At 41.8% G+C, this 25,000-nt stretch overlaps 1 protein-coding gene and 1 long non-coding RNA gene across 2 annotated transcripts in view; both read right to left on the bottom strand.

Moving 5' to 3' along the window:
• Positions 1-578: 578 nt before the first annotated feature.
• Positions 579-9,664, bottom strand: LOC135090042 (uncharacterized). The gene is made up of 2 exons (XR_010261743.1): positions 9,111-9,664; positions 579-730 (listed from the first exon to the last, which is right to left on the bottom strand). It is a non-coding gene; the product is annotated as an uncharacterized LOC135090042 (long non-coding RNA).
• Positions 9,665-11,199: 1,535 nt separating this feature from the next.
• Positions 11,200-25,000, bottom strand: part of LOC135089906 (rap guanine nucleotide exchange factor 4-like) — a 197,483-nt gene continuing 183,682 nt past the window's right edge. Inside the window, 6 exon segments of the mRNA XM_063986088.1 lie at positions 11,200-17,979; positions 18,314-18,433; positions 20,524-20,648; positions 21,600-21,704; positions 22,151-22,329; positions 22,517-22,642. Of these exon segments, the coding sequence (XP_063842158.1) occupies positions 17,852-17,979; positions 18,314-18,433; positions 20,524-20,648; positions 21,600-21,704; positions 22,151-22,329; positions 22,517-22,642 (783 nt within the window). The 3' untranslated portion in view covers positions 11,200-17,851.

Raw genomic sequence — 25,000 nt, 5'->3', positions numbered from 1 at the left:
TGTTTTTTTTTTTTTTTTTTTATGTAGGAAGGGCACTGGCCCTTCCTACATGTGTGTGTGTGTGTGTGTGTGTGTAATATTCCAGGCCTAATGATCAGTGAAGGCTTTTACATACACATACATACATACTGTTGAGAACCCCAAACTTACAACAATTATCTACATACATTTACTAATACATACAAGCACATTAAACCTAAGACTGAGACCAAACAAAGTAAGGTCACCATGCTACACAAAGTAGTGAAAAATAAAAGATACAGTACTGCATTTGAAATTTCCTTTTCATTGTCCAGTTCAGTAACTGCAAAATTTATTATACTGGGAGCTATTAAACCAATTACTTACTACAAATGATAGGAAAAAAAAAAAAAAAAAAAAAAAAAAGCTGAAAACAGTGATGTCTTACCGGCAGCCAGGCCACAGGGAACTCAAACACCATGTACGGGTCACTGGCCAGCCGGAAGATCAATGCCAGGAGGGGGCCATTGGGTCCAAGGAATGCCCGCAGCTGCTCAAACTCACGGGGCTGAGCTGAACGTGTGATGACCCTCAGTCCCCAGCCTGTGCACCCCTGGATTGTGGTGGGAGTGGCCTGTACAAGGATGCTTTCCACCGTGGCCCTGAGGATGTAGCCGGCATCTTTGGTGGTGGCTTCAGACAGTATCTGTGCTACCTCTTCACACCGGGTGGCCACCTGAGGCTGGTTCAGGGCTGCCTGCAAGCGGACCTGAAGGGTAAAAGAAGCAACAGTGTGAGTGTTCATTCCTTGTGGCTCTGGGTTTCTGTTCCTGTGTCACTTATGATAATCAGTATGGTTGTTGTGTCAGTGTGTGAAGAAGTGTGTGTCCCTCTGGCTATCACCATGGCTTGCTTCTATCATTAAGTCAAGGCAGGCAAGCCAAGTTGGGGAAATAAAAATGAATGGTACAATGGTAGCTGAGAGTAGCATTTGAAGCGAAGTATTCAGCCATCCACAGTCAAACCCAGCTGCTCCACCCCGGCCTTTTCTGCCTTTGTTACTTCTACTCACACAACAATTAATCAATATACAAATAAAAATTATAAGCTGACCCAAGCCCTGCCAGTCAGCAACACAAATCAATTAGGAATTACTTCAGGAAGAATCATTCCTTACTCAGATGAATTTCATTATTCATAAAGCAGCACAGCACTCTGGCCACACTCACATCTCATTTTATTGCAGAGAAAAGTGCAATCAGAGGGCATGAGATTCACTTCAGACTGTCAAGTAGGGCAGACATTGTACCTTGGAATAACCCTGTGAACTCTGAATTCTTTCGAAGAAGTGCCAAATTAAACAAATTTATAGATGGGAACAATAGATGGAAATAGGTAGGTATGTTTCCTATGGGGACTGCCACGTGCAGTCCTGATGGCTTCTTGCAATTTCCCTTATTTTCTTATGTCCTAATGTTATATCATTGTATAGATCACAATTTGGGAAAGAGTCACACATGGCCAAGAAACAAACAGTACCTGGACACTAGTGGCCTAATGGGTAAATCTGCATTTTCAACCAATACTCCCATCCTGTTTATCTCTTTCACTAAAGCCAAAAAGCATAGGGTGATGGGAATGTGGGTTTTTTTGGGTAGGCAAAGCCAAAATGAGGCATTTTTTACACTCCTGAAAAGTCTAAGGATGACAAACTAAATATTTAAAAAATGGGAAATTTCTATGCTATCCTATCCTAACATTACCAACCTAACCTAATGGGGGGAGGGGGTGGACTTCGACCCCCCCCCCAAACATCCTCCTGAAGGTCACTAACCTAACCTAACATTACCTAATTTAACCTAGCCGAGGGGGAGGGTGCTTTCCACCCTGGACCCTCTTTTAAGGTCACTAACCTAACCTAATATCAACTAACTTAACTGAACCTAACATTGGATAACATGGAGATAACCTTAGCATCTCCTCCTGAAGTCACTACTTCCATGTCAGAATTAAGGTTGTAGAATATCATGCAATATGTATCAACTTCCAGAAATGTGTAAAAAAAAAATAAAAGGTTGATGAACTGATGCATCCCCACATGACACCCTCCCCTTCCGAGTGCTTGAGAGTCATTGCTGGCCGGCTGCCAGAGCTGTGCGGGGCAGGGCAGAGTTAGCCGTTGCAGGAATCAGAATACTTAGGCGAATATGGAGATAACCTTAGCCTCTTCCCCAGAGGTTAATACTTATGTATCAGATAGAATTAAGGTTGTAGAATATCATGCAGTATATATCAACTTATACAAACTTGTTAAAGCAAACAAAGAAAACAAAAACAAAGTAAAAGGTTAGTGAACTGACGCATCCCCGTGCAACATCATGCCCCTCTGAGTGCTTGGGAGTCACTCCCAAGCAACTCCAATAGCCTGGCCGGCTGTTGGAGCTGTGCAGGGCAGGGTGGAGTTAGCTGTTATGGGAATCAGAATACTTAATTATTTGAAGTTCTCGCTAACCTAACCTGACATCAACCTAACCTAACCGTTGCCTTTGTTTTATTTTATTTTCTTCATAAATGAGCAAGAACTTCAAATAACTAAGTATTCCAATTCCTGTAATGGCCACCCCCACCCTGCCCCGCACAGCTCCAGCAGTCGGCCAGCCAGCCAGCCGTGACTCTCAAGCACTTGGAGGGGGAAAGTGTCACATGGGATGTGTCAGTTAATTAACTTTTTTTTTTTTTTTCTTTAAACAAGTTTCCAGTTGATAAATATCATGATATTCTACAACCTTAATTCTATCTGATATGTAGCTATTAACCTTGGGAGAAAATGCTAAGGTTATCTCCATATTATCTCTTAGTTATAATAAGTTCTTGCTTAATTATGAAAAAAAAAAAAATAAATAAAAAAATAAATTAATTAATTAAAAAAAAAGTTAAGGGTCAGGTTACCAAGAACTTCAAATAACTAAGTATTCTGATGGCTAACCCCACCATGCCCCGCACAGCTCCAGCAGGTGGCCAGCAGTGACTCTCAAGCACTCAGAAGGGGAGGGTGTTGTGTGGGATGTGTCACTTCATTAACCTTTTACCTTGTGTTTTTTTCTTTCTTTTTCTTTTTCTTTTTTTTTTCTTTTTAACAAGTTTCTGGAAGTTGATACATATACTGCATGATATTCTACAACTTTGATTATGTCGGACATGTAAATATTGACCCGGGAGAAGACGCTAAGGTTATCTCCATATTACCTCTAACATTACCTAACCTAACCTCCCAAGCCCCCACATAAGGTAAACTAACATGATGTAACATTTTGTAACCTCCAACATTCTGTCTGTCATCACTACATACCAACAGTAATTACTTAACCAAAAATACCTTTAGAAGAAAGTGAGGGAACTGGCAGTAAATTGCCAGTTCATATATTAACAGCCAGCTCACATCTTCTCTGCAGCTGTGTTCTAACTGACCAGCACAGACAGAAAGGTCTTCTTTCCTCCTCTAAACACACATGCCTATACGTGATTGGCCAACAAATTTCCGAGTCACCCGATTCGCACCAGGTAACCCCATGTCATCATAGATCTTAACACATGACTCAACATCATGCTGCCATCGAACATGCGCACTATTGCTAACAAACATATGACCACACTCAGTATCCTACGGGAGACAACAAGAGGTGGACCTAAGCTAAAACTGACTTAAAATCTTTGAAATTCTCATCTGAAGTTATTATTTATTTTTGACAGGGTAAAATGGGACTAGAAATGCTCTAGACTGAGGTGCAGACCTGTGAAGTGCTATAGTTATGTACGGTGTATTGGTTGAAACTGCAATAATACAGTCTAATGTTATTCCCACACTCCCCTGCATCTCCCCAAATTTCAACAGAATGAATTGCATAGTTTTGATACTTAGACTTTTTTTTTTTCTGAACCCTTTCACGGGTACTGGCACATGTAACGGTATTTGAGCAACCCTACACAATTTTAACTTGTCAAAACAAACCAAGAACACTGAATAACTATGCAAAGCCCTAGATAGCGCCTCTTGCTGGGAATGTGTCCTGCAAAACCCTTACATAAACTTCTACAAGGCTGCCCAGAGACAGCTGTGACAGGCTGAACTGACAAAAATATCCGCAAAACTGGGAGACACTGAGCGTGTGACAAAAGGTAGCAGGTGTTAGTGGTGTTATGTGACAGTGCCACCCACCACCACCACCTCACCTGTGCCAGTGCCAGTCACCGCATACCTGGCACCACCACCACCTCGCCTGTACCAGTGCCAGACCCAGTGAGCCCATTCAAATCCTGCCCCACCCGCTTGTCACCACCGCCACTACCACTACGCACCTCCGCGGCCCTCTGCCTCCCCGGAGCAACACTGCAATACTTCACCTCGAGACTTTCCCCCAACCCACACATTCCGGCGCCAGTACTGGCTTCAACAAGCCCTACATCAGCAATAAATCAGTAAAGTGTTCAAACGTACACTTAACGAACTCGTCGTCGCCGCCATCTTGAGGCTCACAGAATTCGAATGTCAAAAATAATTTGAGTTAATTATAAAAGTCATACCAAATATCAATATATATTTTTCATATGATAACTAATAAATCAATAAAAAAAACATAAGTGCATCTTTTAGCCTTTTTCAGACACATTAAAATCTCCACATGTTCGATGTTAATGAACGCATCTTGTTTGTAAACAAATGACCTGATCTTGATCTTAATACTAGAGGTGGCTCGGGATTACTCCTGAGCCTGGCCTTTTGTATCGGCAGCCCCTGTAGGAAAAGAGAGAGAGAGAGAGAGAGAGAGAGAGAGAGAGAGAGAGAGAGAGAGAGAGAGAGAGAACGTCAAACAGAGAACAGACTATATTTCACACCATTAACTCTTACATCTAGCATGCCACATTTTATCCAGGAACTCCTTCATGGCTTCAATCATCCTTTAATTCGTTTCCCCACACAGTCTGAGCAGCACCATCCTTTCCCTTCTTGTCTTCTCCTCTCTGACATTCCCCAATTCCCTCAGCACCACTTGCATCACCTCATTACGGTCCCTGGCATACTCCACACACTCCTGCACCACATGCCCAACCGACTCATCCTCTCCCATGTCACACATCTGGCACACTTTGCTGCGGGACGCACACCATAATTATGTAATTCCTTGCATTCACATCCATACACTGTGCCCTTGCTTGAAAGAGAAGATCACCCAAGCCTCCCTCATACCACTTTTCATACATCAGGGCCTCTTTCTCTCTATACCACGCCAAAGTACTCTTTTTCATCTTATTCTTCCGTTCACCCAGTCCTACACATTTCACTACTCTACCTCAATCTTTCGCTTTCTTACATCCCATTCTAAACTCTTTCCATTTCTAGCAACCATACTCCAGTCACTCTCAACATGCCTCCCCTCAAACCACTGAAAAGCCTAACTAATTTCCAAGCCACTCTTTACTACCATCTTCACACTTCTTCCCACACCTGCTACCCATAATATTTCACAGAAACACCTTTCTCACTAGTTTTGCATCATCCATTTGCTCTAATCTAGCCTTGTATCTCAGGGTTGCCTTTACATGTCTCTCTCTAAATGTACTCCAGCCCACGTCTCCCCTCAAAGCCTCTATTGCTCCATACCTTGGTGCATTCAGTGCCATTCTTGGTACTCTATTCTGCCCTACTTCTAACTTTTCTAGTTCATACTCACTCCACACAATCACATCCATACTGTACATAATGCTTTGAACAGCCACTCTCTTCCAAACTTATCGCAGCACATCATGCTTACTCACTCTCATCCTTGCTGCACTTCCTAAATGACCAACCCACTGGTTCACCATGCTTATCTTTTCATTCTTTACCTTCACACAGCCATCTGTACTCATCCACATCTCCAGATACTTGTATTCATCAGTCTGTTGTGACTCATTCTCTCCCAGTCTCCACACTGAATTTCTCTCATTCTCTAACCTATTCACCATCACTATCTTATTTTTCTCACTGCTAAATTTCACTCCAAAATCTCTTCCATACCCATATACAACATACAACAAACTTTGAAGCTCATCTGCTAATTTACTCATAACTCCAACATCATCTGCATAAAAGAGCACACATATCTTATCATTCTTCACACTTACTCCTGCATACATTTTTTTTTTCATTCTGGTAGCCAATTCCTCTGTATACAAGCTAAAAAGGGTTGGTGACAGTATACAACCTTGCCTAACTCCTCTCTCACTCTTCACCCAGTCTGTTTCTGTCTCCTAGTCTGTATTTAGTTTCTTGTGTCCACATACATATTTTGCACTATACTAACTAGCTTTGCAGCAAACCCAATCTTTTTAAGACTCTACCTAACATCTCTCTATTCACCCTATCATCCCTAATCTTGTCACTCCACCATGGCTTATATCTATGCTTCCTAGCATTCTTACTCTTGTAGCCTCCCTTATGCAGCAGAGTCACCCTGCATTCATTCTACATTCTCAGCACTCTCTCCTCCTTCCACACATGGTTAAATAACTCAGTCATCCTATCAATCAGACCTTCCCCTCCATTTTCATATATCTCATAGGGTATTTCATCTGACCCTTCTGTCTTTTGCCTTTTCACACATTTCCACTTCCTACTGATTCTTTTATTCAACTCATCTGCATCCTTCCTATCTAGTGTCACACATCCTTCTCTCACATCAAATACCTCACCTACACTTTCAATCTCTTCCCAAAACTCTTTTACTGCCTTTCTCATTTCTTCCTTATTTGTCATCACTGCTTCATTCACCTTCAGGCTCTCCGCATTCTCACTGTCAAGTATTCCCTCACCCCTCAGGATTCTGTATCATTCCCAGCCACCTTCAACACCTTTCTCTCTTTAGGACTAAATCACATTTTTCTCACACTTAATTTTAGCATTCATTATTTTTTTTATTTGTCACTCGCTGCTGGCTCACATGCATTCTGGTAATCACTCTTAGCCTCCTCACTCTCATGCCTCCTCTTTCTCAACTGTCTACACACCCTATTTAGACTCTTTCTTTCCTTCCTAACATCCCTGATCTTGTCACTCCATCACGGCTTATATCTATGCTTCCTAGCATTCACTCATACATACCCTATCTGGTTGTCTGTTGCATTTCTCAAGTTCTGTACAAATCTCTCATTCAGCTCATCCATGCCATTCAACCTTTCACCCTCCCAGTTTCTCTCACTCAAGTCTACCTGGAAATTCTCCCATTCTACATCCCTCAGTCTCTACTCTCTCTTCTTAGCCTTGGCATTCATTCTGGCTCTTTCATTTAACTTACATTCTAGCACCAGCAAATTATGGTCTGAGACAATGTCACTCATTCCATCCTCATCTATCCACATGTGGTCAACAATTTCACACATTCTCCCATTCACTAACATGCAGTCAATCGCAGACTCCTGTTTCCTAGCACACCAAGTCACTTTTCCTTTTGCCAGGGTCTCATTCAGGTTTTCTAGGTCCATCTCAATCACAAACTCATCAAGCATCTCACCATGACACAATGGTTCCTGATGTTGTCTGTCACCATTTTTGTCAGGGCCTGCACAGAGGCTTGGGTGTAAGTGGACTTATCCTGAACGTGACTTGAGACTTCTCCTAAGTTTGGCTTTTATATTGGTAACTCCTGTAAAAGAAGAAGCAGGAAAAAAAAAAATGTGTTTACCATACCACTAATTCCTACATCTGGCATCCCACATTCTCTGCAAGAAGTCCTTTCATTTGTCTTTCTACTCAGTCTCAGCAGCAACACCATCCATGCCCTTCTAGTTTTTCTCCACTCTCATTCCTATTATATCCCAATTCAGAATAAGTTGCATCATCTCTTTCCTGTCCATCTCGTTTCCCTCAAAATCCAGCATTCCAAGTTCCTCCATCTGCGGGATCAACATTCACATCCATATACTGCATTCACAACACACTGCACCCTCGCCTGGAAGAGAGGATCATTATCCAAGCTCCCCTCATAATATATTTTTTTTCATACATTAGAGACTCTTTCTCTTTGAGTCATTCTAGAGTCTTCTTTCGTTTCATGTTCTTCCATTCATTCAGTATTTCCCACTTCGCTGATCTGTCTGTGTCACTTTTCCACGTTCTCATATCCCACTCTATTCACTCTCTATTTCTGCCAATCATTCTTCGGCCATACATAATCTGTTTCCCTTTAAATGGTCGGTTATCATGCATAATTACCATGCCACTCCTCTCTACCATTTTCCCCCCACTCGCTACTCCTTGCAATTCACAGACTCACCTTTCTCATAATCTTGCATCTTTCATTTGCTCCATTCTATCTCCGCATGTCAAGATCACTCATGTATCTTTTCTTAAATATACTCCGCCCATTTTGCCTCTCGAAGCTTCTATTGCTGCATAGCTTGGTGCATTCAGTCCCATTCTTGCTACCTTATCCTACCCTACGTACGTCCAACTTCTTTAATTAACTCTCATTCCATGCCATCACGCCCATAATGTACATTATACTTGGGACCGCTACATTCTTCCACAGTTGCAAAACATCGTATTTACTCGTTTTCATACTTGTCACACTTCCCATCCATTGGTTCTTCATATTTTTCATACTAGCCTTTCACAACCACGCGGACTGGGAATGGGACAACTGGTGGCCGCGGCCTACTGGCCGGACTCATCCACACCCCTAAAATTTAACGCTTCTGTACAATTGCAACTCATTCCTTCCAGGTCTCCGTACTAAATTTCTCTTATTCTCTGGCCTAGTTAGTTTTACTACCTCGCTCTTTTCACTCCCAGATCTTACTCCAAAGTTTCCCATACCCATTCAAAAATATCTAATAAGCTTTGAAGTTCTTCAGCTGACCATAACCACCACATCATTTAGATATAACAGCATAAATATATTTTCAAACTCCTACTCCTGTACTCCTCTCTCTGACTCACTCTTCTCTAAAATTCTGTAGCTTTTTTTTTTTTCCTATCATTTGCATTTTTCTATGCCTTAGAAACGTAAGTAAAGTTTATCTCGCTCATTATTTCTTCAATTAGTTAATTCACATTAAACATAATGGATTAATCTGGATATCACGTCTGTGTTACATACAAGCACGAAACTCACATGTCATATAGAAAGTTCGGTGACCTTGCCGTAAACGTAAAAAGAATGGGGGCACGTGTCTTGTATGGCCGTAATGGCACTCGAGTGTGGAGAAATTCGACATTTTCTAAGTCCAGCGAGCTCTGCACCAATCAAAAATAAACATTGAAATTATTTTCTTTCGTTTATAACTGGGATTTGTGGGTAGTGGCACATTAGGATTTCATGGTATCTATACAGGTGATCCCTCCAATCAGCGCAGCCACTCGTGAGGCCATTCCTGAGGCCGCCAATCACGACTTTCCACGGTAAGTTCAGTTACACTTTTCATTTGTTTTAGAGACGTGTCAGGCGTTCTGATAGAGGCTCTCTGTCACTTCTTAATATGGCTACCCAGTGGAGGGAGGTGAAGCGAACAGTGCCAGTGTTCAGCAGGGAAAAAAGTCACTATGTGAGATATTTAGCAACAGCAATAGTCAAGATGCGATATACAGACATAAGGAAGAGGTTCCATGTGTTTATCAAGGAAGGCGCCAAACTGTACCCACCTCCATCGTCCTGAGAATCTCTCCTCCACACCGGTAAGGCTTAACGGTATAATTTTTGAGTTCCCTCTTTAGGTTAGGTTATATTAGGTTAGGTTAACGTTTTAGCGAGTGGGGGTGGGCGGTTTAGGGGCTAGGATATGTTAGGAAGATTCGAAATATTAAAACAAATTTCCTTAGATTTTTAACGCCCTTATTTCATTTATTTTTCATCTCCCAAAACCTTCGATTCCCCACAGGCCTCCAAACTTGTTTGAGGGGTTGGGGGATGTGGGGGAAATGAGGGGGCGGACTTCTAATCAAAAAGTACCACAATGTCCTCTGATATCCCGTCCACACGGAAACCATTCAGTTCCTCATTCAACACTTTAGTTCCCTCAGTCGACATAAACAGTTTTTCATTCAGCACTGCTCTAACAATTTTACCTGCTGTGTTCACTAAAGTAACTAGCTTATAGTTCTTTAACAAATTCTTATTCTTATATCCAATCTTATGCATCAGTGTCACTCAATATTCACTTCCCTTTCACGGCACCTTCTTCACTTCCTACACTTGGTTAAATATTCCAGTCATCCCATCGATCACCACCTCGCTTCCATTCTCGTAAAACTCACGCGGTACATCACCTGGTCCTGCTGCCTTACCATTCTTCTGCCTTTTTACACATTGCTCAACTTCCTACTGATTCTTTCATTCACCTTATCCGTATTTTCTGTATTTTCCCTTTCCCACACACAAACACCTCGCCTACACCACCCACATCTTCCCAAAACTCTGATCGCCTTCCTGGTTTCTTCCTCGTCTGTCACAGCTACACCGTTTGCTTTCAAGCTCTCTATACCTTCACGGTTCGACACTCTCATCTCTTATGAATCTATATCATCCATGGCTATCTTCCATATCCTTATCCAATAAAGACACTATTCCACTTCTCTCACACCTCACTTTGGCATAGATTATCTTTCACTTCGTCAGTCGCTGCTGTCTCATGATGTCATGCATTCTGGCATTTATCTTGTTTCTTTACTTTCATGCCCCCCCCTTTTTTTTTTCTGCTGCTTGCTTGCTCTATCTATTCTTTTTCTTTCCCTTCTAGTGTCCCTGACACCTTCATTCCACAAAGGCTTACACACACACACACTTTCTCATATTCATTCTCACTTACTCTGACTGGCTGCAGCACTTCTTACATCACACACACACACACACACATACTCACTCACTTCCAGGGAGATGAGATAAACGCAATTATGAAGTTCTTTTATTCTGAAGATTGCAAAATATGGAAGTAGAAATATTGATTCGAATAAAGATTACAATATGTGTGTTGTATATACGTGTATATATTTATATCACTATACTATATTACTTTTTAATGTACAATATATAATGGATATTCAAAAAGGAGTTCCGACAAGGGTTGGGGAAGAGGGAGAGAAAAATATGCAGCATATAATTATATTCCTGAACGAGTGTAGTCTCTGTGCAGCCACACCTCGAATGTACACAGCTAGTTTGTTACGACTTAGTGATATGATTAATTCTTGGTCTGGTTGAGCAAGGCGAAAAAGAGAGAGAGAGAGAGAGAGAGAGAGAGAGAGAGAGAGAGAGAGAGAGAGAGAGAGAGAGAGAGAGAGAGAGAGAGAGAGACTGGTCACATTGTGAAGAACAGTTAGTGAAGAAAGAGAACACACGTACGATAATATGTATTAAGGGCGTGATTCAGAACATGGAGAATGTAATCATGGTGATAAAAGTAGAAACAATCGATTATGAATAATAAGATAATTAAATGTAATGAAATTTAAAATGAATAACGTCATATATATATATATATATATATATATATATATATATATATATATATATATATATATATATATATATATATATATATATATATATAAGAAGCTGCTCGAAAGATGAATAAGAAAGACAATCGTGATAAAAAAAAAGATACAAGAGAAGAATGAAATCAAATTGAAAGAGAAACTAGAGAAGGCAATCAGTCATGGCGAAAAAAAAAAATATATATATATAGAAATACTGATATGAGCCGGTTACAAAGGCGACGCCCGAGTGATGAAGGGTCGCATCTTGCAGCGCCTCGGGGTCTCGTGAGGACTGTTTTCAAAAGCCACAGACAAGGGTGGCTCCAGGGGGTGAGGCGGTGTGCCCCTCAGTGTTCCTTGTTGAGCTGGTCAATTCTTGACTGGTATGCACCGTCAAAAAATGGACAATGCCAATATTCCGTTGCAGAAAATGCCATCTGAAATATTCCTTCTTCAGATCAATATTTTATCTCTTAAACGAATCTTAAAACTAGTAATCATGGCTAATATTTTGCATGACCAGAAGTCGTGGATGTAGCAGTCAACTGATGCAAGAGTTCGAGATGATCACATTCCAGCACCGACTGATTTTAGTTTGTCAACTTTGCTTTTTTACCCCACCCCTCCACACCCCCACCCCATCAGTGCCACACCCCTGGAGCCACGCCCGGCCTCAATGATCTCTGCTTCTCATGGATGTCTTTTCCATGGATGACGCACAATCCTTGTTAACACGAGTGACAACCTCAGTAGCTGCACCTTCATAGCCTGTAAAACAGTCGAGACGAAACGCCGAGACGTTTGGGAACACGGCCTGTGATGTACAAGTGTGAAGTCAAGGATGCTTGCTGGTGACATTGTATTTACAAGGTAAGGCGAGACGGACTTTCCTGTGATAAAGAGGAAGGAATAGTTACGTAGTTGTAATGGCAGGAGTTGGAGGATAATTGTTAACAGCACCGGAATTTTAAAAAGTTTGCCTCCTTCACGTGCACGACGACAGCTGGACACCAAGATGAACAAGTATGAACACAAGCTGAGTGTTTTTGTCCTTTTCTTGTTTGTTACGAGCTTCAGGGACAAATCATTGACATCAGGTAAGCGACAACAAACAATTCAGTGATGTTATAGAAATTAGTCTTCGTAATACTAAATCTGCGTGACTAGGTAGATAAATTTACTCCCTAAAGGTCTAAATCCCAAAAAAAGTCACGTTTATCTTTTCTCCCTCTACACGGGATCCTTTTCAACTACACCCCACTAACACCTTCTGTCTCCCCCGTAGAGGCGTGAAATGCAGGGAGGGAGGGAGGTGCTGGAGACAGGAGTGGTGTCACGGGCGAGTCGAGTAACAAACGACACTCAACGCCACTGAATTTTGTGCTTTCCCGCAACCTAAAGTCCTCTGATCCGCTAAGTGTCGATCAAGTGTTTAAAGTCTTGCGAGAAAATCGTCAGCAGGTCAGAGGATCAAACCCTTTCACTGTGATATGCAACAATTCACAACACTAAAATTAATGTATGGAATCTTTATAAGCACCTATAGGAGAGAAGGGGATGCAAAATAATAGAAGTTGTAAAAATTAGAACAGGAAAAGATGTCTCAGAAAAGTTACCAATTAAGGAGAAATTTCCCACAGAGCAGTGAAGGGATTAAGTGAGGGAAGACATACAACATAGTGGAAGTGAGTGCGGCAGCGTACTCAACTCCTGCCAGTGACTATGCTCCTGCTTGAGGCAGGGTAAAGGGACACCAACCACCCGGCGGAGGCAACACCCACTGCAGGACGCACCGAAGGGAGACAATGTATGGGGGTGAAGGGTGGGGGGAACACACTCACACTGGTTTCATAAGATAAGGACAGATCTGAAGTTGACAGAGTTATGACCCTATTTTTTCTTACGTAGATCTACTTCTCCCACCCAAAAGGTACCTCGAGGCAGGACCGTAAACACCTGCCATAAACAGCTGCTTGAAGGAAGAGGACGCTTATATCTGCTGTTTGGTGATTTAACTCAGAAAGAATCTTACTAATCTTACCTAACCTAAAGACGTGATTACTAAGACCTCTAACATCTCTAGTAGACCTTTCACTTTTATCTTTACTATAGAGAATCTTTCAGAGTTCCCCCGCCCTCTCTCCCTCTCGCTGGCTTATGCAATTACAAGCTATGGATTGCCTGAGATTGCTTACAGCGGAGTCGAGACAGAATAGATTAAGGCTGGAAGTGGTGATTGCATAGGCACGATATTATGCAAGTGAGAGGCAACAGGTGAGGCTGGGAGTGGAAAGTGTGATTGGCTGGGGATATGAGGTGACAGGTGTGTGTGTGTGTGTGTGTGTGTGTGTGTGTGTGTGTGTGTGTGTGTGTGTGTGTGCTTAGATTATATAACTGGTGAATACAGTAACCGTCACAAGACTCAGCTATGATAAAGAAACCACAATTAGACGAATTAAAGCTATTTTTGAGGCCTAAATAGAAGATAAAAAGCGAAAGGCGTCACGCAGATAACGAAGAAAGGACACACACACACACACACACACCACACACACACACACACACACACACACACACATTTTAACACTGAGACGAAACAAGGAAGATTAATAAAGAATGAGTAAGAAAATAAAATACGAAGGAGGTGAAAGTTGGGCTTAGCACACTCTAGACACAAATATCACAGGTCAAAGATCAAAGTTTATAGATTTTTTTTTTTAAATTCGTGAGTGTTACAGTAAAAAGTTGCTATCATAAAGGCAGATCATTGTAGAAGTAATACGTATTGTTTGCAGTAGTAGTGATGGTAGCAGTAGTAATAGTAGTAGTAGTAGTTGTGAAAAACCCTCATATCTCGAGAAAGACATCAATAGTCCACGCTGGAAAAAGAAATGGGAGAAAATGTTCAAAGAAAAGAAGACGCCATGACAATCAGCATCAATTACAGGACAGAACCAAACAGCAAGCGGACTACCTCATGTCATCTAGTGAAGTTTGTCTTGAGTTACAACACACCGAACTGGAAACATACATCGTGACGGAAGCTGATAAGGCAGAGAACAGGCGGATCACGGCGAGTGGAGGGCGGGGAGACAGAATACAGAATGGCAGAAGACGCAAAGAGGAACATCTATATCATCAGACACAAAACCGTGCGAATATTGAAGTGAGTGTTCGCTACCACGACTGTCCTTTATGACTGGCACCAACATCCACTACTCGTTAAATCACATGTCACGCTGAACCGCCTATAGATTGTACAACTCGCGGCGAAAGTGGCTGGCATCGTTAGTTGTATTGCGTCCGCACAACTCGATAAGACTCACGATGCCGATACGGAGGAGAAACGAAAGCCACGCAGGGGATGAAGACACCTGTGCGAAGGATTCACTAATAGACCAGGTGACAGACGCCAATGAGAGAACTGCGACACAGCTTCAGGGAATGGTATGTGACAGCGTAAAGCAGGCGTGCGGCAGATGAGCTGTCAGGTACAAAGAGCGGGCGTGCCTCGCCATCCGCGCAGCCTCCCCTCGCTCTTCCTTCCTCTCCCTCCTCACTAACCTCCACCTAGTCATACTACAGATTATTTATCCTCCCCTAGGAATTCAAGACAAGCCTCTTGTTTCTCACAATGAAGGTTCAAGGCGGCGCTGTGCATTTGCACATTAATTCTTCAGTCTCAATAATTCAACGGTAAACAGCGAAGAGCGCGGACGCAGTAACAGGCGGCACTGGCGCCCTCAGAGGCACTGCGTGCGTGCACCGAATGAGAGAGGCTACAGCGGATCGTGGCGGGCACTGAGCCAGGCTTGGTTGGTTGGCTGGACAGTGGATGGACAGAGTGGGGAGAGGAACAGTTGTGTAAGAATAGTCAGGCGAACAAAGGTAGAGACGCAGATCAAAGTGTGTGGGCTAACCACGCTGCCTGTTTATTTCTTATTATTATGTTGTTTCTTCAAAAGTTTATTTTTTATATTATTATTATTATTATTATTATTATTATTATCATTATTATTATTGTCGCTGTTATTTATTTTTTATGATCATTATTATTATTTAACAATATATTTGATAAACGGCGAGTAGCTTCCCAGGCAATGCAATGACCATTGTCTGTACTGTGGAGGCACCAAGGAGCCAGACTCGCGGTGGACACGCCGCTGTCACGCCTCACGCTGAAAAATCTCCGCACAGAGGGGATGCGATCCGTGTGGCAAGTTTGTGAGATGACCCGATACGCGAGGCGCCATGAAGGCAAAAATCGAGACACAAGTGGACTGTCTACTTTGATGAAGACCAGACGAGTCTTTGACACTTGTCGGGGAATTCCCACGGGCTGTTGAGTATCCGCAGTATTATACCAGAGTATCATACCCTGAGTCACCCACGGTTAATTTACAGAATTCACCAATGCAGTGGCGATTCGCTATACCAGACCCAAGTTTCAAGTAGGAAACACGTGTGAGGAGGGGCTGTCGTGTCAGTGCGCACCCAGCCCTCGTGGTGAAGTGAGGAATGGCAGGCCGGACACGCGGAAAGGCTTCGCAGAATGTTCTGGTGAGGTAAATGTATGACTCAGAAAACGTATACATCATTTTTACCAGGAACTACTACAGAGGGATCTAACTGTCAGGAAATTATTCGAATATAGATAAGCAACAAGAAAGTTGCTGAGGAAGGAGAAAGATGATAAATGACAACAGCAACAACAATTATGACGACTGTGACGTGGATATATGATTACACACGAGAAAAAAAAAAAAAGATACAGCTAATATGACGGAACCTTTTTGTCCTTTTAAAAGAACACAAATAAAAAAAAAAGTCATGGCGTAAGGACATGTTTAAGGAGACAACACAAGGCAACATCGACCTTACCAGCTCCGCAACACAACACTGCCTGCATACCACATCACGTGACACACACCACGACAACGCAAGCGATGACTAACTTAACCCGTAGGATGACACACATCAGCACACGCACACGGAAGCAGACACACACGCTCACACAACACGCAAAGGTACACACGCAAGGACAACATTAATACGAACCCTCCCGCAACACATCGCAACACACACTTAGGAAATACTGTGTTGGACCCTTTATAACAGCGCGACATGATATTCTAAACACGTTCCTCTCTGTTAACGCTACTTCAAAAATCTATATATGTACAAATTAAGTATTGATTTTTTTTGGGGGGGTGGTAATTATTATCATTATGCTTATTACTGTTACTGTGGATGCTCTTCATATATGCACGTTCTGTTAGCATTTACAAAAATATGAACATGACTTTTTTTGTGTCTATGTATGAATATTGTAAAACGCCACACGCATCTATGTCATCACAGATACAAATATAACTGGATATGTATTCCAAACACACACACACACACACACACACACACACACACACACACACACACACACACATACACACACACACCATTTCTACAAAATAAGAGAATGACAAATGGAAAAAAAGTGGAAACGTGGAGAAGGCGAAAACTATGTACACTATTTACACACACACACACACACACACACACACACACACACACACACACACACTGTACACTTGCAAAATGGCCACTACATGTACCTTTGTATACAAGTAAAAGTTCCCATACTGTTTCCTTCCCTCTCTCCCTCTGTCTCCAATAACTTGCCAGCCAGAGGGAGAGTGAGAGGAGGGAAGAAGGGAGGGAGGAGGGACGAGTGGATTTATAGTCTTTCACTTCATACACTTCACATCATAAATTCTTTTTACCTTACTCAGCAACACTCGTCCACTCGGTCAGTCTCTGCTCCACAATAAAAACACCTTTTCTTTTTTCTACACTGTTGCGTGTGTGGAATTTCTCTCTGTATTCCACCTCCTGTCTCCTGCTCCGTGAGTGACTGCTGCTGCTGTTCCGTTGTTCGTTTTTGGTTCGAACGGTTTACACGCTGCTGTTTAAGTATCAGTGCTTCACTTTCACCACCCAGTCGAAGCTTCGGTACACAGACGCTGGAGCTTCGTGTTATGAAGAACCCACTGTAAAAAAATGGTGAACCCTCCCACGTGACACACTCATAAGCAACGTGACGCTTCGAATTTCCCTCGGATCACTTGCGGGAAGCAACGAGCATCCTTCTGTCTCCGCGGAGAACATGAACCTAAAAAAAACATCATCTTTAGGACAAAATGTACTTTCTCCATGTTCACTCTGCTTCATGATATACGAAGACCATCCTTTTTTCATCTGTCCGCTTGAGATCACACGGAGGAACAGTCAAATGTGTGTCTGTCTGTGTGTGTGGATGTGTGTGTGTGTGACGCAGGACGCCCCGTGGTCTCAGCTGAGAGAGGGTTGCGTCCTACGTCTCTCTACTCATGGTCGTTTGGGCTCGTGCCGCTGGGAGAGGGTAAGGAGGCGCCGCTGGTTGTCTATCACCTGTAGGTTCCTCACGTACGCTCGGATCTCGTTTTCGTTCTTGGGGACAGGTGGCGCCTCCAGGGCTGCTCAGGGGAGAGAACACTTAATTTAGACACACGCTAATACTTCTTCAAAACACCTGCTTTATGGTATTCTTTCTTTCTCTTATATTTATTTTTCTCTCTTCCAAGACACTCTCATTCCATGCCGTTTCTTTCACTATCACTTTTCTCTCTCTCTCTCTCTCTCTCTCTCTCTCTCTCTCTCTCTCTCTCTCTCTCTCTCTCTCTCTCTCTCTCTGTTTTCCTTCGCTGTAAGAGCTTTATCACTAGAAACACTTTCTAACTATACACTCTTTTCCCTCTCATTACAAATACTCTCTCTCTCTCTCTCTCTCTCTCTCTCTCTCTCTCTCACCGAGGGGCCTGGAGCGGCAGTAGCGGATGGTCCTTAGGGTCTCGGCCAGCATGTGCATCTTCTCGAAGTTCACCAGGCCGTCAATGATGGTGCTGTTGCCCTCGTGGGTGAAGGTCATGTCTGCAGGGTGGGCGGCAGGGTTACCAGGGATTATACAGCACTACAAACACCGCCGCACATGTATCCACTCAAAAAAGTACCGTTACACAATCAGGCTCGTATTCTGAGACGCTTTGCTCTCTCACCTTGTACGACTATTTTCAAACGCCACAGAGATGATCAGTCAGGTTCAACAGTGTTTTTTTTTTTTTAGTCGGATTCTATAGTTTTTTTTTTAGACGGATTCAATATTTTGTTTTTAGTCGGATTCTATAATGTTTTTTTTTTGTCGATTCTATAGTGTTTTTTTTCTATGGAGTTTTTCTATAGTGTTTTTTTTTCTATAGTGTTTTTTTTTAGTCGGATTCTATAGTGTTTTTTTCTGTTAATAAAGTAGAAAGCTAATCAATCCACCACTAGAATCATACACCATTAAAAATCCGTGTACCTTTAACTAAATAAAGCCTTATGAAAGTAGTGGAGGTGCGGCGCAGAAGTGTTTCGAAATAAAGTCTTCAGGACGAGACAAACAAACAAACCCACACAATAGGTACACAATAGGTACACATTAGACAACCAAACTCTGGTAGGTACAGGGTACGAGAAAGATTTAGGAGCTCTGAACTCCGTCTAGGGAAACAATGCATAGAGGCCAGAAACAGGGCAAATAAGGTACTAGGATTCATTTTTAGGAGTGTTAAAAGTAGAAGGCCGGAAGTAATATTAAAGTTATACTTGGCGCTGATCAGACCTCATCTAGACTACGCTGTGCAGTTCTGGTCCCCACATTACAGGAAAGATATAGGTCTATTAGAATCAGTACAGAGGAGAATGACTAAAAGGATACAAGGGATGAGGAGTATTCCTTACGAGGAGAGGTTGAAGCTGTTAAATTTACATTCTTTAGAGAGACGTAGGTTAAGAGGGGACCTGATAGAAGTCTTTAAGTGGTATAAGGGTTATAACAAGGGAGATGTAAGCAAAATTCTTAGGATCAGCAACCAGGGTAGAACAAGAAATAACGGGTTCAAGCTTGAAAAATTTAGGTTTAGGAAGGAGATAGGAAAAAATTGGTTCTCAAATAGAGTGGTAGATGAGTGGAACGGACTCAGTAATCATGTAGTTAGTGCTAGGACACTAGAGAGCTTTAAGAGAAAATTAGACAAGTTTATGGATGGGGATAGCAGATGGAAATAGGTAGGTGTGTTTCATACAGGGACTGCCACGTGTAAGCCTGGTCGCTTCTTGCAGCTTCCCTTATTTCTTATGTTCTTATGTAACTGACACCATAGATGGATCCATTTGTAACAGGCTACTCATGTTGGTAACCATGCGTGTGTTTAGTACAGTTGCATCTGCATGAATCAAAGTGAGCGGCACTTGCAAATAAAACAATATGATTTGAGTTGCCGCAATAATGCTTCATGAAACAGAGAGAACTTTAATCGAGCACGCTTACCAACCCTACCGAGACTACCGGGTTATTCAGTGGGAAACTCGTCGGCCACCACTGTGACAATACTTTTTTGAATGAGTGTACCTTCAGGTCTTTCTTTAGCCTTCAGACTTCACTACTGAACCCTATAACTGCTATGGGCGTCCTTCATAAACCTCCAGAACAGTGTAAAGATTGCTTGAGTGCAGACACAGGAGACGAGAGAGAGAATAGAAGGTTAATCTTATCTCCTTTTTTGACTACAGAAATATTTGATCAAGGGAGTTGAATTAAAAAGAAAATGAATGTATAAAAAAGTTAATTAAAAGAAAAAAAAAAGAATTGTATGAGTGTATAGTAATGAAAGGGTTAATATTAAATACTATACTACTATTCTGCACTATTTTAACTATTATGGTATTCTACAGTTATGCCGCACTATACTAAATGCTACGGTGTACTACTACGTATAATGTATTATACTATCTGCTATACTAACTCATTACTGTATCACTACTATGATACACAAGGAGGAGGACGGGGTGAAGGAGGAGGAGGAAGAGGTGGTGGTGGAGCAGAAGAAAAGAACAAGAACAAGATCAAGACGAAGAAGAAAGAGTACTAGTTTCAAATAGCTAAGGACCATGAGACTTACCACACACACACACACACACACCTTTCATGAGCAGGGGGGTGAAGGGCAGGATGGGGGAGTGCAGCTTGGCCACGTACATCCTGTAGGCCCGGTGGTTCTTGGACGGGTCGATCAGCATCTCAAACTCCGTGTACATCTTGCGAAACCTGTCGGGGAGCGAGGCCAAGGTGAAGGGAGTGGCAACATGGCAGGGGTAAGGAAAACGGAAGGAATACGAGTGAGAACATCAAACTTTTCACAGCTAAATCAATTTCTCCCTTCATTACTAACAACTTATTAGACTCTATTTTTGTGTAAATACTTCTGAAGCGTCAAAAAAGACAAAATTAACTTTATTTTCTCTATATTTATTTTCTCTATATTTACAGTGCTAGGATGGTTAACGAAGGACGATCACAGCAGTAGAAAGGCTAGGAGAAGGGGAAGAGTAAGAGGAGGAGAGTTAAAAGGATGGAAGCAGTAAGAGTAAGTAAGAGTAAGAGAGTTAAATTAATGCAAAGAGTAGGGGTAAAAAGATATGGGTGAGGGAAAGAAGGAAGGAATTTTAAGGAAGAGTTGGAGAGATATAATAAGAGAGGTAAACTGGAAGAAAACCAAGTAAAGTAAAGTAATGCAAATAACAATACAAGTTACTTAGAAGAAAACTATTATATAAGAAAATAAACATAACCATCTGATTTTCTTCTACAGAAGAAAAAAGTTATATTCTGAAAATAGGGATAGAAAAGAAGAATAAACGAGAAAAATAGAGAAGAGAAAAAGAAAACCACAAAAAATAATAAACAAAGACGGATATAAAAGAAAGGAAAAAAACGAAGGGAAAAAAGGAAAGGAAAAATAAATGAAAGAAAAAGAATAACTGAAAAAAAGACAAGGAAAAATAAATGAAAGAAAAGAATGACTGAAAAAAAGAAAGAAAAAAGAATAAACGAAAGAAAGAAAGAAAAATAAAACCGACAGTACACATACGTAGAAACAAAGATAAGAAAAGAGAAAAGATACGTATTTCAGTTCCAATCACTCAACTCATATAAAGGGAAGCACACACCCTCAGCCATCCACCCACTCACCCACCCACACACCACACACACACATACCTAGATGACAGCCTTTCCCATGTCTGCGTGAGGCGGGATATGGCCACGTTGCTGAGGCCGATCACGATGGCGAAGAAGGCGTTCAGGTTCTGCTGCTCCTTGCAACTGTGGGGGACGAATACTAATGATGCAAGGTTGTCACTGTTGCTGCTGCTCCCGCCACTGTCATATTGCTACTGTTGCTTGTGTTGTGATTGCTATGCTGTCGCTATTACTATTGTGTCAGCAACAAATATAACATGGAAATTATGATAAAATACTATAGCCACAACAACCGATAAACCAAGTAAAAGAAGAAATATGTGAAGCTTTAAAAAGAAGCTTTCAATCTGTATGTACGAGGGAACTGTCATCCCAAACAGAGGACAGGACACAAACTACACTCTAAAAAATGGAAAGCACCTACCGAGATAGAAGGGAAGCCATGAAGGAAATGGAAAACATAGATAAAAGGAAGGCTGATGGACAGGATGAAATATGTAACTGAGAATGCGAAGGAATGAATGCGCGAAGGAATGAAGCGAGCCTCCATTGAACGCATATGTACTCACTAAGCTGCCAATTTGATGAACTTCCTGAGAAGTTGGGAGCGTTTGGAGAGAGCGTTAGCGAGGCACATTTCCGTCACCACCCAGTACTGGATCTCGTTGAAGCGGCGGAGGAACACGTCCAGGTTGCACATCACCTCGCCGAAGTGGTCCCGGCCGAACACGTGGTACAGGAACTCATACTGTCCGCACAGCACCACCACAACAGGGCACGGGGCACGATGAAAAGAGTAGCAGTTGTTACTTTGTTCACGGATATATTCAGTCGATCAATATGTTATTCTATTTGTCTATCTAAATGTTCGTTCTTTATCACTTAATGTCTGGCTGCTCTCTCTCTCTCTCTCTCTCTCTCTCTCTCTCTCTCACCTCGTGGATGGCGCTGAACAGGTCCCAGTCGTGGCTGGTGATGTGGTAGGCCAGCTCTCGCGTACTGTACATCTCCAGCTGGTTGATGGTGCCTTCTGAGGGGCCCTCCTGCTCGGAGAGGGGCATCTGCGGCAGGGAACCAGGGGATATTGGAGTCAGTAATCAGGATACGACTACAAGTACTGTTTCTTATATAAAGTTATAGATGAATGGACTCAGTAATCAAGTCGTCAATGCAGAGTCAATAAAAGTAAAAAAAAAAAGATTAAATATATTTATGAGTAGGGTAACTGTGCCACTATAGGAACTACGATGCGTAGGCCTCCTGGCCTCTTGTAGCTTCTCTCATGCTCTCAAGTTATAGATACAACAACTGAGGAGGAGATGGAAAAGAAGGAGGAGGAGGAGGAGAAATACAAAGGAATACAAAGGTAAAAGAGACAGCAACAGCCCTACTGGGCACAACGAGGCTATCTGCGTGACTGCTACCACTAGATACAGATTCTATGAGTGAGAGGTGAAACGACAGCAAAGGCCAAAGAAAAGAGCATCATGCAGCAGAGAGAAAAAAAAAAACAGTCACAGAATGTGATAAGAAAGGATGAAAGAAACGTGTTACTCTATCAAATACTGTTTACAAAAACACTTACACAGGAGTGAAGTACGTAAGTTTAGGAATTGATGCGAAGTGTTTATCTAGTCTATGATCAAATGTTTCTACCGTGTTCCTATTTACCACAAGTGCTTGGAGAGAATTCCATATGTTAACGACTCTATAAAAAAAAAAGTGTTTTGCTACATAAGATTTAAATCGCTTACCATGCATCTTATAACCATTATAACGAGTGGTGTTTGTTCGATCAATAACTAGGTAGTTTTTAGAGTTAACACTGTCTAAGCCGCGAATCATTTTGAATATCTCTATTAGGTCTCCGCGCATCCTACGCTTCTCTAAACTAAGCAGAGTTCCGGCCATACGCTCCTCATACGCAGGGCTGGAAAAAAACTTTTTTTTAAACCCAACCCACTGTTTTTTGGGGGTTTTATTGTTTTTTGGGGGTTTATTTATTTTTTAGTTTATTTCTCATATTTATATGTAAATCAGTTTAAATAAGCAATAGAAAATAATATAAGAGTGAAACAAAAGGTTTGATTTTTTTTTCATATAGGAGGGCCAAGTGCAGTGAAAAAAAAAAAGACTGGGGACTGAGGTGCCAGTCCCCAAACAAAGTTGAAACCGGTAGTCAAAAAATTATAGGATAAGTGTCTTGAAACCTCCCTCTTGAAAGAGTTCAAGTCATAGGAAGTGAAAAAACAGAAGCAGGCAGGGAGTTCCAGAGTTTACCAGAGAAAGGGATGAATGATTGAGAACACTGGTTAACTCTTACATTAGAGAGGTGGACAGAATAGGGATGAGAGAAAGAAGAAAGTCGTGTGCAGCGAGGCCGCGGGAGGAGAGGAGGCATGCGGATAGCAGGGTCAGAAGAAGTAGTAGTCGAAGGGTGGAGGAGAGGGAGGAACCAGCCATGAATTATCCTGGGTAGAGTTTTTAGCAAAGGTTTGAACGAAGACTTCAGCTTTAGAAGTAGATGAGATGGTAGTGGTGCCATCAGGTTGAAATAAAGGAGGGAAAGATGAAGAAACAAAGTTATTGGAGATATTCTTGGCTAGGTGCCAGAAGACACGAAGGGAGTTAGATCTTGAAAGATTTTGACACTTTCTATTAATGAAGAACACACACTTGTTTAGGTCATGCTGACACAGTTTGATCCGGCTGGACAAAGCCCGTGTTAATTTGTACTATGCAGGAAATGAACGTCTCAGGTTGGACTACTTTTACATTTTTTTTATGTATAGACACATATATACACCTTATTAACCAATATCATATAAAAATAAATTTTGATATGTAAAATATTTTTGATAAAACCCCCCTAAAAACCCACTTTGGCTTTTTTTTTTTTTAATGGCAACTCTGCTCACATGGCTTGTTTATCAGTCACGAGATCATTTCAGTAACTCTTCTCTGTACTCTCTCCAGATTGTCTATATCTTTCCTATATTAGGTGACCACAACTGACGCAGTGTCTATATCTTTCCTATATTAGGTGACCACAACTGACGCAGTATTCAAGGTGGGGTCAGACAAGTGCATTAAACAACGTGATAGTTACTCTTTTGACTTGAATTCGAAAATTCTCCCAATAAAACCCCCCAAAATTTGTTAAATGGCTTAACAACTTTTGAACAATATTTATTGGATTTGAGGTCTCTGTTAAGAGTTACTCTTAATTCTTTCTCCTGGTGAACTTCAAGAAGCTCGGACTTGTTCACAGAATAACACAACACTTTACACTTATCAATATTAAATTTCGTCTTCCACTTGTCTCACGAACTGACTTGTAAGAGACTGAAGTTCGATTCTAGTTGCCTTTCGTCTGCGGTTTAATTAGATATCTTAAAGGTGAGGCCCCAATCGCTATC

The sequence above is a fragment of the Scylla paramamosain genome, chromosome 34 (assembly GCF_035594125.1).
Source record: "Scylla paramamosain isolate STU-SP2022 chromosome 34, ASM3559412v1, whole genome shotgun sequence".
Classification (NCBI taxonomy): Eukaryota; Metazoa; Arthropoda; class Malacostraca; order Decapoda; family Portunidae; genus Scylla; species Scylla paramamosain.
The sequence above is the reverse complement of the archived record's forward strand: the minus strand, read 5'-3'. Positions and strand labels throughout refer to the sequence as shown.